This window comes from Brachypodium distachyon, chromosome 1, assembly GCF_000005505.3.
Source record: "Brachypodium distachyon strain Bd21 chromosome 1, Brachypodium_distachyon_v3.0, whole genome shotgun sequence".
In the NCBI taxonomy this organism is placed as follows: Eukaryota; Viridiplantae; Streptophyta; class Magnoliopsida; order Poales; family Poaceae; genus Brachypodium; species Brachypodium distachyon.
In genome coordinates, this window is record NC_016131.3 from 52039163 (window position 1) to 52054190 (window position 15028).

Here is a 15028-nt window from a genome sequence, read left to right on the forward strand (position 1 = left end):
AAATTGCTAAATCCAAAATGGTCTACAATTTTCGGGAGCGCTCGTCCCTCCCTAAATCCGTCCCTGGTCAGATTTGTACTACTAAACTATAATCACGGATGCCAAGTTATAGTTGCCCAATGCAGCTTTTAAAAATTGATGTATACTCCCTCTGAGTATATTTGTGTCAAGTTTCATATATTGAGCGTGCATTTTACTTTCAAATAGGGACGCTGCTACCGGGTGCTCGTTTGCTTTTAGGTAGTCCAAAGTGCACACCTATTTATAGAAACCCGCCTGGTCCCCCCTTCCCAAAATAGATAGATCTGGTCCCCCCGGGCTAATTCTGCGTGCTCTCATGGGATTCCACTGGGCCGCAGACCCAACGGTACTCCTACTGATTCCCCGCGCTCTTGGGCACCATATTTGACTCAAGTTTGCTTCAATCGTCCTCGGCCTTTGGCACACCGCACACGCCCCTCCAGCACCCCCCTCTCTACGTTACTCTCTATATCAAAAGCAGACCCGTGACACCCCTTTCTCATAAGAAGTTGCTTTTCTTCATATAAAAAGTTGCTTTTCTCTATCAAAGCATGTTCGATGGGACTTGCCTAGATGCCATAGGGAAATAGAGGAAAACGGCAACATCAAGAACAAGAGGCATAGTGCCAAAAATCCTCCTCCCCCAAAATATCTCTTCCAGAGTACCGTTTAATCTAACTGTACTGTTTGGATCTGGACATCTTTTCAAAGAAAATCCTCCTACTGTTTGCAAACACAGAAGTTACCAGTTCTTTGTAAAAGATCCAAAGATTCACAGGTTTAATCTAACTGTTGTATTGCAACATGGGCACCATGTTGTTTCAAACAAGGATACTATACAGTTCACATTCAGAAAAACAATAAAGCAAAAACGAGACAGATAAGGTTTAGATTCAGATCCTAGAGATGCAGCATTGTTTTCAAAACCCGTACATGGTAGAAGCATAGGCATGAAACAGAAGCAGAAAAATATCTACACAAAACTTGTTTCAAACAGTTTCACATATTCTTGTATCATCAGCATGGTTTAATTGCTTCGAGCAGAGTATATAGTCCACCCGATTGTTTAGATCATGCACAGTAGCATTGCAACCCCTGCTTGCATGCTCCCACTGAGTACTCCTCCTGGTTCTTTTCCCAAGGTAAACGCAAACATGATTCAGCAACTTGAAAAGCAAATATCACAGTAGATTCTTGCGAACACTGCACTGTCGCATCCTGAAACTTGCCAAGCTCGTGTTCATGTAGGGGAAAAGCTTGTGTCTCCCTGCAGTCCGCTACTTACTGCTTCACTTGTTATCCACAACATATACACAAAATTGCCCCTCGCTCCTAAAAAAGCCTGTTCAAAAAGCAAAAAAAAAAAGAACATCAAAAAAATAGAAACAGTTGGTAGAATAGTTTAGGTAGTTTTAACATGCAAGTTTTCATTGAAAAACTGAAATTGCTCGTGTTGATTCTATTTTTGCAGTTGGATGCAATTAACCTGAATGAAATGTCTACTGATCTCAATGATGAACCTGCGGTCGAGCGATTTGGATAAAGCAAGAAAAGGGGGAAAACAACAATCTAATTTCATATAGCCGGCGTGGGTTAGGCAAGCATATTGACAAAAAGAAAGAGAAGCAACTATAAGGCATTGTGTGAGAAACTAAATAATTAAAAGCACCTACATCACTTATATTGAGAAAGAAAAAAGTAACAAAGATAAAGCTAAACATATGTATAAGCAACCTAGTAAAGAAAAGGTCTTATGAAGTAACCTAGAACACGAGGTTGCATTAAAAAGAGCAACTATATTACCGAGGCATGCCTCTATATCGCATCATGCCGTCTATATTAAAAAGAAGCAAGTATAAGGCGTTGCATGAGCGACTAAATAATTAAAATCAACTATATTACCTAAACTAAAAAGCAACTTCAGGGTGTGTGTGTTTGTGTGTATGAGCAAGTATATTGAGAAGGAAAAAGCGCCAAAGATAAAACTAAACATATGTATAAGCAAGTAATTAAGAAAAGGTCATAAGAAGTTACCTAGAACACAAAGTTGCATTAAAAAAAACAACTATATTTGCTTACTGCCGGCTATACTAAAACGAAGAAAGCAACTTTAAGGCATTGTGTGTGAGCGACTAATAATCAAAACCAAACTACATTAGCTAAGTTAAAAAGCAACTTCGACCTCGGGAGTGGTCAATTATATTATTAAGAAAAAAAGCGACTAAATAGGTAGATCTAAACATATACATAAGCAACTATAATAAAACGAAGCAACTATACATAAGCAAGTAAGCAGCTTTGCAACAACAAAATTGTAACTCAGATGTGTATGTAGGTAAACACAAAGTGTACATAGATATATCTGAAACTTGCTTAATGGAAATAAATTAGCAAATTTAAGGTGACACAAATGTAGGTCAGTTGCAATTTTCTGTATCTATGAATGGAAACAGTTAAGCTAAAGATGAGATATATGTGGTCAATTCTACCTTATCAAAATTAGTGAGATTTTGGACAATTCCTTTGCAAGTCTGCGAAGATCAATGAGCAAGTTAGCCTCTTGTTTATTTGCTACTTCAGTTTCAAGAATTTAACGGGAATAGTGTACAAAAATCATGCATCTGATATACATTTTGCAACTCCATTGAAATCAGAAAAGCAAATTTAACATTGATTGTTTGCAAAAACTCTGCTTAAAAACGAAAACCAACTTTGCAACTCTGCTAAGATCCACGAGCAAGTTAGCCTTATTTATTTGCTACTTTAGTTTCAACTAGGGGATCAACTTATTATTACAGAAGCATAGAAAAAAAAGCTGAAACTGAAATCTCGATGAAGCAAAAACTGCTACAGCTAATTATCAATTAGTCAATATTTTAGCTATATAATGCAACTTCTTGTCAAATGTTGCATGCGAGAAAAGCAAGTTATAAGGTTATAATCAAAAGCTAAGAAGCATCGCTAGTCAAGCAACTACTAGTTCAAAAACTGGATAGTAAGCAACTTTTATTGCATAGTAAGCTAAAAAGCATCACTAGTCCGGCAACTACTAGGGACTAATTACATCAACAAAACTATATGAAAACACACGCAGGATACATAAAAGTAAGCAAAAACAATTTCGCTAATAATCATCCTAATATCATGTAAATAAACATCAAACCAAAACAACCCCCTATCAAAACACATGCATAGTAGAAGAAGTAAGCAATAAAATATCCCAAAATTACTGAACGATTAGCATCAAGTTGGGTAAGTTATGGGTAAAATTAGCATCCCAATTAGCAGGCACATTAGCACACAGAACACACAAAAACGAATGAAAAGAAACTAAGGGTACACCTGCCGGTACAGGATCAAGTCAGCCACATGCTGTGCGAGGCGGACGGCCGGACAGTGCGGGTGGCACTGTCTTGCTGTGTCGAGGTAGATGACTCCACTCCTGCACTAGCCGTAGTCCCCTGGTGCACCAAGCCTGCGCCGGCATTCATGGATGACACCCCTCCCGCGGAGACGTTGGAAGAGGAGGACGCCAAGGGAGCAGCGGCAGAAGACAGTTCGCAGTCCACGCCATCATCGTCAGACCACCCAGACATTTGGGGCGTTCGTAGGCTGCTGCGAGGGAAGTAGTAGCTTGTGCCTGTGGCCGCTGCAGCAGCACCTCATGCCGCTGGCGGTGATTGGGCCAGCAGCACATCTAGGCTAGGGAACAGATGAAGCACACCCCCCTGACAAACACAGAGATCCCCCCGTGTGCTCTTTACAGTAGAATAGCTCGCATGATTTGCCTCCCCAAAAATCCAGCAGCAAAAGCAAGTAAACTGCTCCGATGGATTGCAACCCACCGTCATAAAAAACCGCGGACAAAATGGCTACGCATGGATTCGACCTAGGAGCTACAAAAAACGACACGAACGCTGCTCGATTTGCACGGGAGCGACCTGAATAATTCCTTAGGTAAAACATGCTCGAACTCGCCCCCACTCTGCTCTATCCTCTATCTGTCGCCGCCGGGCTTGATGTGGCACTAAACCCCACTAAACTCTTCTCAAAAACACAACAAGGCACGCGGCCGGCCTCCCCCCGCAACATGCAGTTCGGCCCCCCCCCCCCCCAACCCTAACGAACTCACCTGAGCTCCCTTTGTGGTGGCGCAGAAAAACGATGCCGACCACGACTGCCGCTGGTGGTACCCTGCTACGCGCGCCTCCTTGTTCGGCGCAGCGGCACCGTTCGCCGTCGAAAAACCAGCCGTCCCTGAAATCGCCACCGAAAAAATGCTTGTGCAGAGGAGAGAAAATGGAAGGGGGAAGGAAGAGAGAGATGAGCAGGGCGACACAGGAAAATAAGGACGCCGATAGCTGGGCCCCGCCCCAAAACTTGCGTCCAGTCATGTCCGAAAAGAAGGCGCTGCTGAGGAGATTCAATCTTGCGGTCCGTTCGCCCGTCGACGCATCGGACGGCGATGAATCTTGTGCACCCGACGACGACAAAAAGTACATAGACACTTTTAAGCATTTATGTTCAAATAGATCTATGCCAAGTAGGATCCGCAGCACGAGCTGGGGGAAGGCACAACAGGTTGCTGCGTGTACCGCACAGCACAAAGGTGTCGAGGCCCCAACACGCGCTTTCTCCTTTCCCACCACCTCAGCTCATCAAAATTGCTCTCCGGGCACGTGCTCACCGACAAGACGACAGCCCCGAGCCCGATCCCCAAACCCTCCACATCCCCCGCCTCCAAAATCCAAGACCGCCCTGACCAAGCCATGGAACACGGCGACACCGCGACCGGCGGCGGCGGCGGCGGTGGGGGGACGAGCATCCAGGTCACGGCCCTGGACGGCATCGTGAACGTGAACTCGCTCTTCACCCTCGCCGCCTTCCTGGGCCTGGCGTGGCGCCCCTCCTCCGACGGGCCGGGCCTCGCCGACGGCGCCGACCACCTGGGCGCCTGCGCCGCGGGGGACCGCATCGAGTCCGACCTCGTCTCCTTCCACGTCCTCGCCTTCGCCTGCTTCCTCTTCTCCAGCCTCGTCGCGCTCTGCCTCAAGCAGATCGTCCGCACCTTCCCCCACTACCGCCGCTCCGCCGCCGCCGTCAGCTGGACGGCCCGGATCAACCGGGCGGCGCTCCGGGTCGGGATCCTGGCGTCCGCGGTGGGGTCCGTGTGCGGCTGCGGATTCCTCATGATGGCCCTCGTCAACGTGGTGCAGGTGAAGCTCGGCCGCCTCGGCTGCGGCGCCGGCGGCAACGCGGCCTGGGGCGCCGTCATCCCGCTTGTCACTCTCGTGCCGGCCGCCATGCTTATCTACATCGGCATCGTCTTCTACGCCTTCACCCGCTAGCTAGCTGGATCGGCTTCCGTTGCATTTTTGTTATGCTTTAGATCTGCCTGTGATTGTGATTATACAGTACTGAGATTGCAAGATTGGGTTGGCGAAAAGAATTCCAAGATTGAACTGACCTATCCGATCCGATCTTTACTTCGTGATTAACCAGTGTTGTCGTCTGCTCCATCGAACTTTGTGTATGTTAGGCAATAGTGAGTGACAGACAATATCATTTTATCGGAAAAACAACTGACAGACAGTATATATTTCCGCAGATCCTCAGTGATTTTTCCAAGTGCATTGTGCACGTACGTATTTGTTTGTCTGGTAATCAGTGGCCGACACTGCTATGTGTTCGTCTCTTTGTACAATCGTACTGTTGTTCTTGCTTGCCTATCAACGGGGGAAATTCTAGGACCACTATTGTTAATGGCACCATTTACTGTAAACCTCACGTCGTTTTCAGAACACCAGATGATCCCAGGTCCGTTACTTCTCCAGAATGAGCATATCAGTGCAGGCTGCAGCTTTATCATTGTGTAAATTTCATTCGCTTTCGGTAAGCCCACAAGATGTTCGTCAGTTAACTTTCTTGGAAGTCATTTTGAAAGAACAGTAGCCATATCAGTACATTCGGAAAGCATGAAGTTAGTTTTACTTGGAAGCTACCATTTCCTTTGTAAGATTCAACCATTGTAGAAATCCAGGCCCAAAAGGTTAGGTTAGAGATGGTACTGTAGGCGTGAAACTCACTTCTGCTCTGGCTGTGGCCTGTGGTTCAAAAATTGACGGTCGGCTATGCCAGAACTTGAATATTATTGTCATGGTTGCAATGCATTACTGCCGCCATTCCTTTATCTCGGGAAGATGTTAGGGACTGATTTGTGGCTCCATCATATTCCGTCTTACATGCTGATGTATCCACAAGGACAGGTGATTTGTTTGGTGATGTGGTGGACATGTGGCATGCAAGTAGGCAAAGTCTGGACAGCACAAACTGATCATGATTCCCAAGCATCGAACAGAAGCCATACTCAAAACAAACCACAATCAAAATATTCAACTACCCGAATGCAAATCAACATGGCGAAAGCTTGGACAATATGAACAGCTAAGCGATCTCTTCTTACTGTTGGAGCTAGCAGTTATTGCATCCATGACTAAGCACTTGGACATGCTAAGCTTCAACAAATTATCCATGCCTGGTAGATTTTCTGTCAATTTCCGACAGTACTCCCTAGAAGCCTAACATAAGGAGAACATACAAAGTTTCGAATCCCTCTCGGAGAGACTTCACTTTATTTTGGAATTGTGCAGCCAAAACCGTTATTGATAATAGTATGTCATCTTGACCTTGGGAAGGAGCAACTTCGACGAATTTCATGGTTATGACAAACAACAGATCACATGCAACAGCATCAATGTGAATAGTAACTGCAAAAAAAAATCAGAAGGTTCATATCAGTAAAAGTTATATGAGATAACTTGTCTTGATCACGAATTACTCATGATGTCCAATCCTGTCACAACATGAAGTGAAGGGATGCTTGCAATTGTAACGCTTAAATGTATATGTGAAAAACAGAAAAGGGAACTCACCATGAAAAACATGGACACCATGCACCTCATTGACAACCAGTCAATCTGGCCCAGTCCACAAACTGCATTCCCCCGTAAACGTTATTTGCAAAACGCACGCCGACAGTGAATGCCAAAGAAGCAGCTGGGACACGCTTGCCAAGAGGTGAAGCCTCAACCAAGCGCTCGAGTCCATTAATAACCTGATAACGAGTGTTGGACGAGACACCAAGGAATGCACCTGAAATAATCAGGAAGATTATGTTTAGGGAGCTTCAATAGATGCAATGTGGCATATGGAAGTACAAATATATAGAGATAAATAGCTAGAGTTATTTCAGTCATGTATTTGACTAGCTCAGATGTTTTCATCACACTACCATGGCTTCGACTAAGAACCAAAATTTACTGGCAAATTGTATTACATGATGATATATGTCTGTCAAGCTTAGTCGTGCTATTACATCTATGGTCGCTTTGATAGTTAAAGCATGTTATACCAAATTAAATGTAGCACCCTCACATGTTCGAAATAAATTCATATAAATAAGCACATCACATAGTTCCGCGTCATATCTGCCCAATTATTCTAGGAGATACTTCAATTGAAAACACAATATATAATCAGCTTTGAAGATACCAAATCACCTATTGGCATCAAAGCACAAAAGTTTAGAAGTGCATAGGATTCATTTAAGTAAAATTTTATCCTAATTTTTCCTTCACTTTCCTATTTAGCAAAAAGTAACACAAGATATGACACATGGTTATAAGTAAACAAAGTCTCATCTGTGATTAATTTAATAATATTCATGACTATCTTTTTATTGACACAGATAAAGAAACTTCTGTATTTCAGTATACTGAAGTAATAGAAGAGAAACATAAATCTAATGAGGTACACTTATAAATATTTAATGTATATCCTGGCTAAAGGCAAAATATCTCGTCACTTACCCCACAAAGCAGAAGTTTTTAGAAGAGGTGGAACAGGTACATCATGCTCTGACTTCTTTACACTCCTGCATTACAAGTTTCAAGGAAATAATAAGTTGTGAGATGCATAAATAGTACACAAAAGGATGTGGACATATTGCATAAATGTTCTCAGCAAAGTACTTATATAAAGGATGCATTGAATTTTGTGGGAGGCAGAGAATAATTATACTCCCTCCGTCCCATATTAAGTGACTTTCTATTACATGTATCTAGACGCTTTTTAGACATAGATACATCCATATTTTAGCAAACTTGAGTCACTTAATATGGGACGGAGGGAGTATCAGTTATAGAAGTAGATCTGAAAACAGAATTACTAGTGGCAACCCAGTCATCAATGAAATTACAGCAGAAATATAGTTTTTCATATGGATTCCTTTTCACTGCATTTAATGGAAAACTTCCATTCACTTGAACCTCTTGGAGAGATTTCTATGTTTTCCTAGGGTGTAACCAAACACTATTTGGTGCAAATTCCTGTAAGATTCAAAAAGGCCACGACATCATGAACCTATGTTTTTCCTATTCTTGTGTTTTACAAGTAAACTAAATCAAAAGAGCTTTTGGCATTTTCCACATGATAATGGGATTTTCTTTTCATTCTTACTTCTGAACTATCAGATGCTGTCGTGAAAAACTAAGTATCAGTGATCCATGCACACCTATGGTTATTCAATGTTGTATAATGATTTTGCTAACATACCAGAAATGTTACGATAGATAAAATGGGCATGTTTGGTTCCTACCCTTACCTTGCCATGTTTTAGGTATAAAAAAAAGGGTACATATTTGGCTCAAGTCACAATCATGGCAAGATTCCATTTGTAGCAGCTAGGACATGTGTCATACACTCAAGCCTCTCTTAGGTGAAGTATGGCTTAGAATTTGCTGACCAAGCCTTGCGCAAATTGGCAGTAACTTTTTGGCAAACTATAGCACGGTTGTCTCTAAAGAAAACAGGCCCAATTTTTACCATCATAATTGCACTAATGCACGGTAATGTTTCTTGTTTCCTACAATGTCTCTTGATGATTCAACAAAGGACCAAAATGGGTTTCAAATGTTTCTGAGCTCTCGTGCTATATTTATTGCGACAGGGCCTAACCAAATGGAACCATATCATAGACAGAAAGAGTAGCGAAATGAGCCAACTAACTATTAACATATTAGTGACAACAATGACTTAACCATAAAGATAAGCACAATACCGTTTTGCAGTCATTATCAAGTTTGCAATGCCTTGGCCCACGAGACCACAAGAGAATCCAACTGCACCATATAAAATCCCCTACTCTCAAAAAGGTATTTCAGATATTAGCAAAGACTAGCACAATACCTGTGCGTTGCACAGACTTCAAAAATACACTGCATATTTAAAAAAAATTAAAATGATTTATTGTCTGAAACCAAATAATTCGTATTCTTTCTCATCTCAATGGTATGTCCAAATCAACAAGTGGCACAGTATGACGGTGATGGACCACCATCATCAATTGAGATTTTTATAGGAGATTGTAATTTGTAATATTTCTTGGTGAAAACAAGGCAGTGAGTATAAGATTCACCTTGAAAAAGTATGATCCTATCCGTTGTTGAACGGAAAAACTGTATCCTGGTCTTTCAGCTTCAAAAACACTACATGAATTGAGATTTCATCAGAATTACGGAGGATGAACAGTTGGATGCACTAAATGATGAATGAGGAACAATGTCAGCATACTGTAGTAGGGCCATGAAAGTAGGAAATGAGGCCAGAATGCACAGGTAGTAGTATTCAACTCAGAAAATATTGGGATGCACATTTTACTTTCACAGCCATGTTTGCATAGTTCATAACTCACCTGCTTGGGAGAGCATCATAAGCATGCCTAACACGCCCAAGAAGACCTCCTCCTGATGCAGATCCCCCACGGAATCGAGCATATGGGGCCAACATGCCAACTAAAGCTACATTAACAACTACTCCTACCAACATATCTGCTGCATACAACTCAAATTCTGACCAAAACTCATCGCCTCTCTTCTGAACCTCCGCAAAGGTCGCGCAACATGTGTCAATAACTATCTGCAAAACGTCCCACCAAACAATCAATCAGCAATTCTACCCATAAACACTTACCATTCTGAAAAAGTACCTAAGATAATAAAGAACTCAACCTACCTCCGTCCCAATTTTGAAGAGGAATGCAGGATCAACCAACATCCTGTTCCGGAGAAGCCCGCAGGATCTAATGGCAGGACCCAGCGGCCAAGCTGAGGCCTACCAAAGGCAAACCGCAAAATTACTGTGAGCTAGCCACATACAAATCCCCTTCCACACACACCATACAAACAAAACATACAAAATAGTAAAGCCCTTTCCAATACCTGCAGGTCCAGGTATCTCAGCAGCAGCAACTTCTGAATCCCGACGCTCTTAGCCGCCTCAATCATTTCGGCAGGCAAGCTGGGCAAGCTAACCCCTCGCTTCTCCACCTCCTGGACCACCTGCTCGAAGCTCAGGATCGGTCCAAACTCATCATCACCCTCCTTATCGCCATCCCCACCCCCGCCGCCCCCGCCATTATCCCCATCTCCACGCCCGCCACTAGGCGGGAACTTCCCATTCCCACCGGACCCATCCACGCTAGCAATCTCCCCAACTTTCTCCGGGAGTACAGTGGGTTGGGTGGCCGCGCTGACCTCCTCAGTGGGACCAACAACCTGGGCCGCCTCCGGCAAGCCGACGGCTGCGTCGGAGGTGGTGGCGGCGCTACCATCCCCGCTGGCCCGCGGCGGCAGCTGGGAGCGAATTGCCCTTGCGCTCCACCTCCGGGCACTTGGGTACGAGCAGACGCTCGGCCTGGCCAGGGCAGAGGCGCGGCATTTGACGGCGCCGACGCTGCCTTGGAGGCGCACGCTCGCGCACGAGAAGGCCATGCTGACGCTCCCCCACCGCACTACAGCTGCGACCGCAACGCACAGGCAGAAATGCTCAGATTGAATGAAGCAACACTTGCAAAATCGCAATCATTGAGGGAATAAATCGGAGCATGTGGGGGGAGAAGCGCACACCTGCAAGGTCGAGAAATTGGGCGGTCTTCTAAACCGGCGGGTTCGATTTGGGTGAGAGGTAGAGCGGCCGGAGGAGTTGGTGGCGGCGGCGCGGCGAGGAACAAGCGTGCACGGAGAGGGCTTTCAGGCTTTTCAAGCCTTTTTCAGGTTTTGGCTGGCTTTTGTAGCGGCTGGGGCGCTGGGCTGGTGGCCGTGGGCATCGTGAGGAGGCGGCCTTTGTTGAACTGGCACGTGGGTCTTTACAGCGGTCTGTACTCTGTACACTAACACTAGTGATTTTTCAGTCGTGTCATTGTCATGTGGGCTCTGCGTCTGCTGGACATGCGGCTGAGAGGCTGCAGGTGGGGTTTCCTCTGTTTGTGTTTGTTTGACTTTGGGTCAACAGGGCTGGTGGAGGCTCTTGTTGGGGTTTTTTCTTCTTTTTTAGACTAGTATCATGTACTCGTAATTGTCATGGTCAAGGTGACATGGAAATGGAATGATGGAATTGGCGGCTGATGAGCTGCAAGTGGCGCTTTCTTGGTTTTGCTCGACTTTCCAGTCAATTGGGCTCGTGGGAATTCTTCATATGTGTATTGTTTTTAATCTCTCTCGACTCTCGTGCTAAAACATACTCCAGCTTGCTAACGACTACAAACAAGAGTAAATGATGGTATAAAACCATAATTGAAAACAACTACTGCTTTTTTCCTCTAAAATGATCCGTTCCTATGTACTAGATCTAATGTAAAACCAACCAAAGTGTTCCTTCAAGTATTCTATGTCAGTCCTCAAATTCTACTTCGAGATGGAGTTCTACCCTACACATGTGCAATGGGTAGTGGATGTTAAGGCCAGGCGTCTTATTTTTTTATAAGGGACCTAGAGGGCCCTACAAGGAGATCAAGCAATGCAAGTCGAACAACAAGCAAAACAAAGGAGATCGTTCTTTAGGCTAGAGAAGATAAATCACAAAGCATGACCAGGGTTTTTTTAACCATGGAAGGACCAAGGTAAGTTGTTGTTGGAGTTTTTCTACAAAAAGTCTCGTCGTCTTCACATCCGGTACTATTCACGTATAGTTGCTCGATACTAACACCTGGAGGAGTGTGTTTTATATTGATAGAGTGGAATTGTTGGGTAGTTGTGTCGTGAGGGTAGGGTTGTACACCCCCCGCAGAGTTAAATATATTTGAATAACCATGATCAAAGTTATGGTCAGCTTGGTAATATGTGCTCCTTACACCTTAAAAACCTTGAATGTTGCCCTCTAACGGTCAACGCATGTCTTCAGTTCACCAAAGATGTAGAAAAGCGGTTGTGTAGACCTTAGGGGAGAATGTTGGCGCCATTTTATTAATGAAAGAGCACCTCGGCCTCAGTGCTGGAACACTTGATTGCAGACCCACGGACGACGTGCAAGCCATCGGGGTTGCTCGAACCTTGGTCCCACACGTGAATGGTCCTAGGGCTAAAAGGAGAATGGAGGAAGGTGTGACGTCCTATCCGTGGCCAACAGGTGGAGGCACAACACCAGTTGGCACATGCCGTGATAGAGACGGAGGCATCGAAAGGCCCTTTCAAACTGGTCAAGGGGAAAAACCAGAGGCCCTCGGCACGGAGGAAGAAACAAGCCCGACCCTCCAATGGAGCCACATGGCACTATCTTGGTCGTCCCCTCTGCCGACCCCCCCCCCCCCACCCCCAACCACCACCACTTCGGGAGATAGCGTTCTCTATGCTAGACTGTGGCGGGGTCAAGTATGTGTCTTGCCACCAAACTGGGCCCATGTAGTTTTATGCAATTTACTTGTTGCAATAAAAACATCCAAATAGTAGGATCTGATCATCAAGCAATTAATCTAGACGAAAATGATATTATCAAGTAGCTTAAAGAATGTCAATTTGATACTATTGAATTTGAAGGCTTTAACTTTTAAGATCTACTCCCTCCGTTTCATAAGGCATATTAGGTTTGGTTAGACAAGATTTTGAGTAATAATTATTTTATTAATGCGTGGCTTGTAAGAGATGAAATCACAACTATTAGTAAGTACTTTTGATAATGAATCCAGCGATACAAATTTCATATAAACCACATGTGAGCGAAGGTGTTGTTGATCAAAATCATGCCTTAATGAAATCTTGCATGTTTTATATCATGCAACGGAGGGAAGGGGGTTAGTGTGCAATTAAGGCCATCTTTGCAAGATTACAAAAACAAATTGTTTCATTGGAATTCTAGCTAGTTGGAGGAACGATTCAGATTGTTTGCATTTGCGAGAACTCATTTTGGTATATAGACATACATATAGAAGTACCCATCTAATTAAGTGTTAGGATTGAAATGAAAGAAAATTTAGACATGCATAACTACAGACAGAGCAATTGCAAGTATGCAAGAGACGTGGAAGAGAAAGCTGGTGGATTTGGAAGCAGCTCCGTCCGGCGGCGGCGTTGTACTGCCTTCTCTGGGACTGGTTTTCTCACTATTTCCTTGGTCGTCCTGTCGAGGTTCAACAAAAACGACGAACAATAAGCTGTGTTGTTTCATTCAAGCATATATTGGGGGACTAGAAATATTTTTCTGGGAACTGGGAAGATATTCAAGTCACGTTCCTTGTGTTTTGGTCAATGCGTTCGGCGTGCCTAAACTAGAATGTACCTTGGCTGCTGCCTCCGATGACTCGCTGTCCCCCGGCCCGCTCTTCGCTGACGACGGAGGAGCATCCCCTCCTTCCGCCGCCTCCTACAAAACGCAGCCACTCATCAGAATTGCCGATATCAAATCCGAGACGTGGAGCATCTGGGCTGGGCACGCACCGGCGTCTTGTGATCAGTCGATTCGCCCATGGATGGAGCCATCGCGCTGCTGGAGCCATTGACCTCTGTAGGCGCCGAGGCCTTGGATTCACGAGCGGCTTTGGCGGGTGCAGCCGGCGCGGGCGCTGTTACCGGGCCTTTCATGATGCCGACGTCGTACATTGGAGTAAAATCCGGCTGGAACAAGCCGAAGTTCCGCTCGGCGACGGGGCCGGGCTTGAGGTCCTCGTTGAAGAGCGCGAAGATGTAGGTCTCGAAGGTCCGCTTGGGCATGAGCGGCGTGCCGGACCCGGAGCCGACCTCGTTAATGAGGTACCGGTTGTACTCGGCGGCCTCGGCGGGGCTCACGCCGATCTGCCCGTCCATGGCCTTGGTCGGCCACCCGGTCTCCCCGACGAGGATCTCCACGTCCTCGAACCCGAGCTTCTTCATCGCCGAGTACACCGAGTCGAGCTGCGCCTCGAACATGCTCGTGTACGTGATGCCGGTCCCGGCGTCCGCCACGCCGGGGTTGTTGGGCCGCGCCAGCGCGTAGGGAAGCGTGTCGCCGTTGTACCCGAAGTACGGGTACGCGTTCACCACCAGCGGCGACTTGCTCCTCTGCAGGAACTGCAGCATCGGCGTGAACACGGCCACGTCCCAGCCGTCGCGGAACCGGGCCGCGGACGGCGGCGAGGAGTCCACGAGGATGCCGAGCGAGTTGGGCGTGGAGACTCGGATCCTCCGGAAGGCGGCCGCGGCGAGCGCCGCCTTGAGCGTGCGCATGGCCGGGACGAGGCTGTCGATGAGGCTCGGGTCGTGGGTGTCCATGATCTCGTTGCCGACGGCCACGAGGGAGATCTCCGTGGCCGGGTAGAAGGGCGCCACGTTGGACGCGACCCAGGCCGCGGCGCCCTGCGTTGTGGCTAGGATGGGGATGTCGCCGTTGGCGGCCGTGACCATGACCGAGATGCCGGTGCCGGCGAAGGCGCGGAGCATGTCCGGGTTCGTGTCGAACAGCTTCACCCGGTCGATGCGGGTGCGGTTCGCGAGGAACGCCGCGACCGTCGACGGCGGCGCCAGGTTGTCGCCCTTGGTGCCGTAGTTGACGCCGATTGCTGTCGTCGTCGTGAACGGCTGCGCTACGATGGCGAGGAAGACGTAGATGGCCGCAAAGGTGCCGAGAGCGTGTCGACGACAATGGCACGGCGTCGCCATGGTGGTGGACCAATGTGGCGGATGGCCCACCGGACTCAGGTGGT

General features: G+C 46.2%; 2 protein-coding genes and 1 long non-coding RNA gene across 4 annotated transcripts; 1 reads left to right on the top strand and 2 right to left on the bottom strand.

The window, feature by feature from the left end:
* Positions 1-888: 888 nt before the first annotated feature.
* Positions 889-4051, bottom strand: LOC112269715. Its single transcript, XR_002961622.1, has 3 exons — positions 3364-4051; positions 2511-2552; positions 889-1363 (listed from the first exon to the last, which is right to left on the bottom strand). It is a non-coding gene; the product is annotated as an uncharacterized LOC112269715 (long non-coding RNA).
* A 558-nt stretch (positions 4052-4609) lies between these two features.
* On the top strand, positions 4610-5722 carry LOC100846335. Its single transcript, XM_003557305.4, has one exon. The coding sequence runs from the start codon at positions 4791-4793 to the stop codon at positions 5367-5369; it is 579 nt and encodes a 192-aa protein (XP_003557353.1). The 5' UTR covers positions 4610-4790; the 3' UTR covers positions 5370-5722.
* A 621-nt stretch (positions 5723-6343) lies between these two features.
* On the bottom strand, positions 6344-15028 carry LOC100845721 (protein RETICULATA, chloroplastic). Of its 2 annotated transcripts, XM_024456627.1 has the most exons (10): positions 13788-14567; positions 13626-13713; positions 10299-10585; positions 10093-10191; positions 9773-9996; positions 9497-9566; positions 9140-9219; positions 7890-7954; positions 6954-7173; positions 6344-6788 (listed from the first exon to the last, which is right to left on the bottom strand). In XM_024456627.1, the coding sequence occupies exons 1-9, from the start codon at positions 14550-14552 to the stop codon at positions 6980-6982; spliced, it is 1872 nt and encodes a 623-aa protein (XP_024312395.1). In that variant the 5' UTR covers positions 14553-14567; the 3' UTR covers positions 6344-6788; positions 6954-6979. The 2 variants fall into 2 exon arrangements, with proteins under 2 accessions (XP_024312395.1, XP_003561280.1); XM_003561232.3 differs by lacking the exons at positions 6344-6788; positions 6954-7173; positions 7890-7954; ... (3 more) ...; positions 10093-10191; positions 10299-10585 and adding an exon at positions 13241-13470 and having other exon boundaries at positions 13630-13713; positions 13788-15028.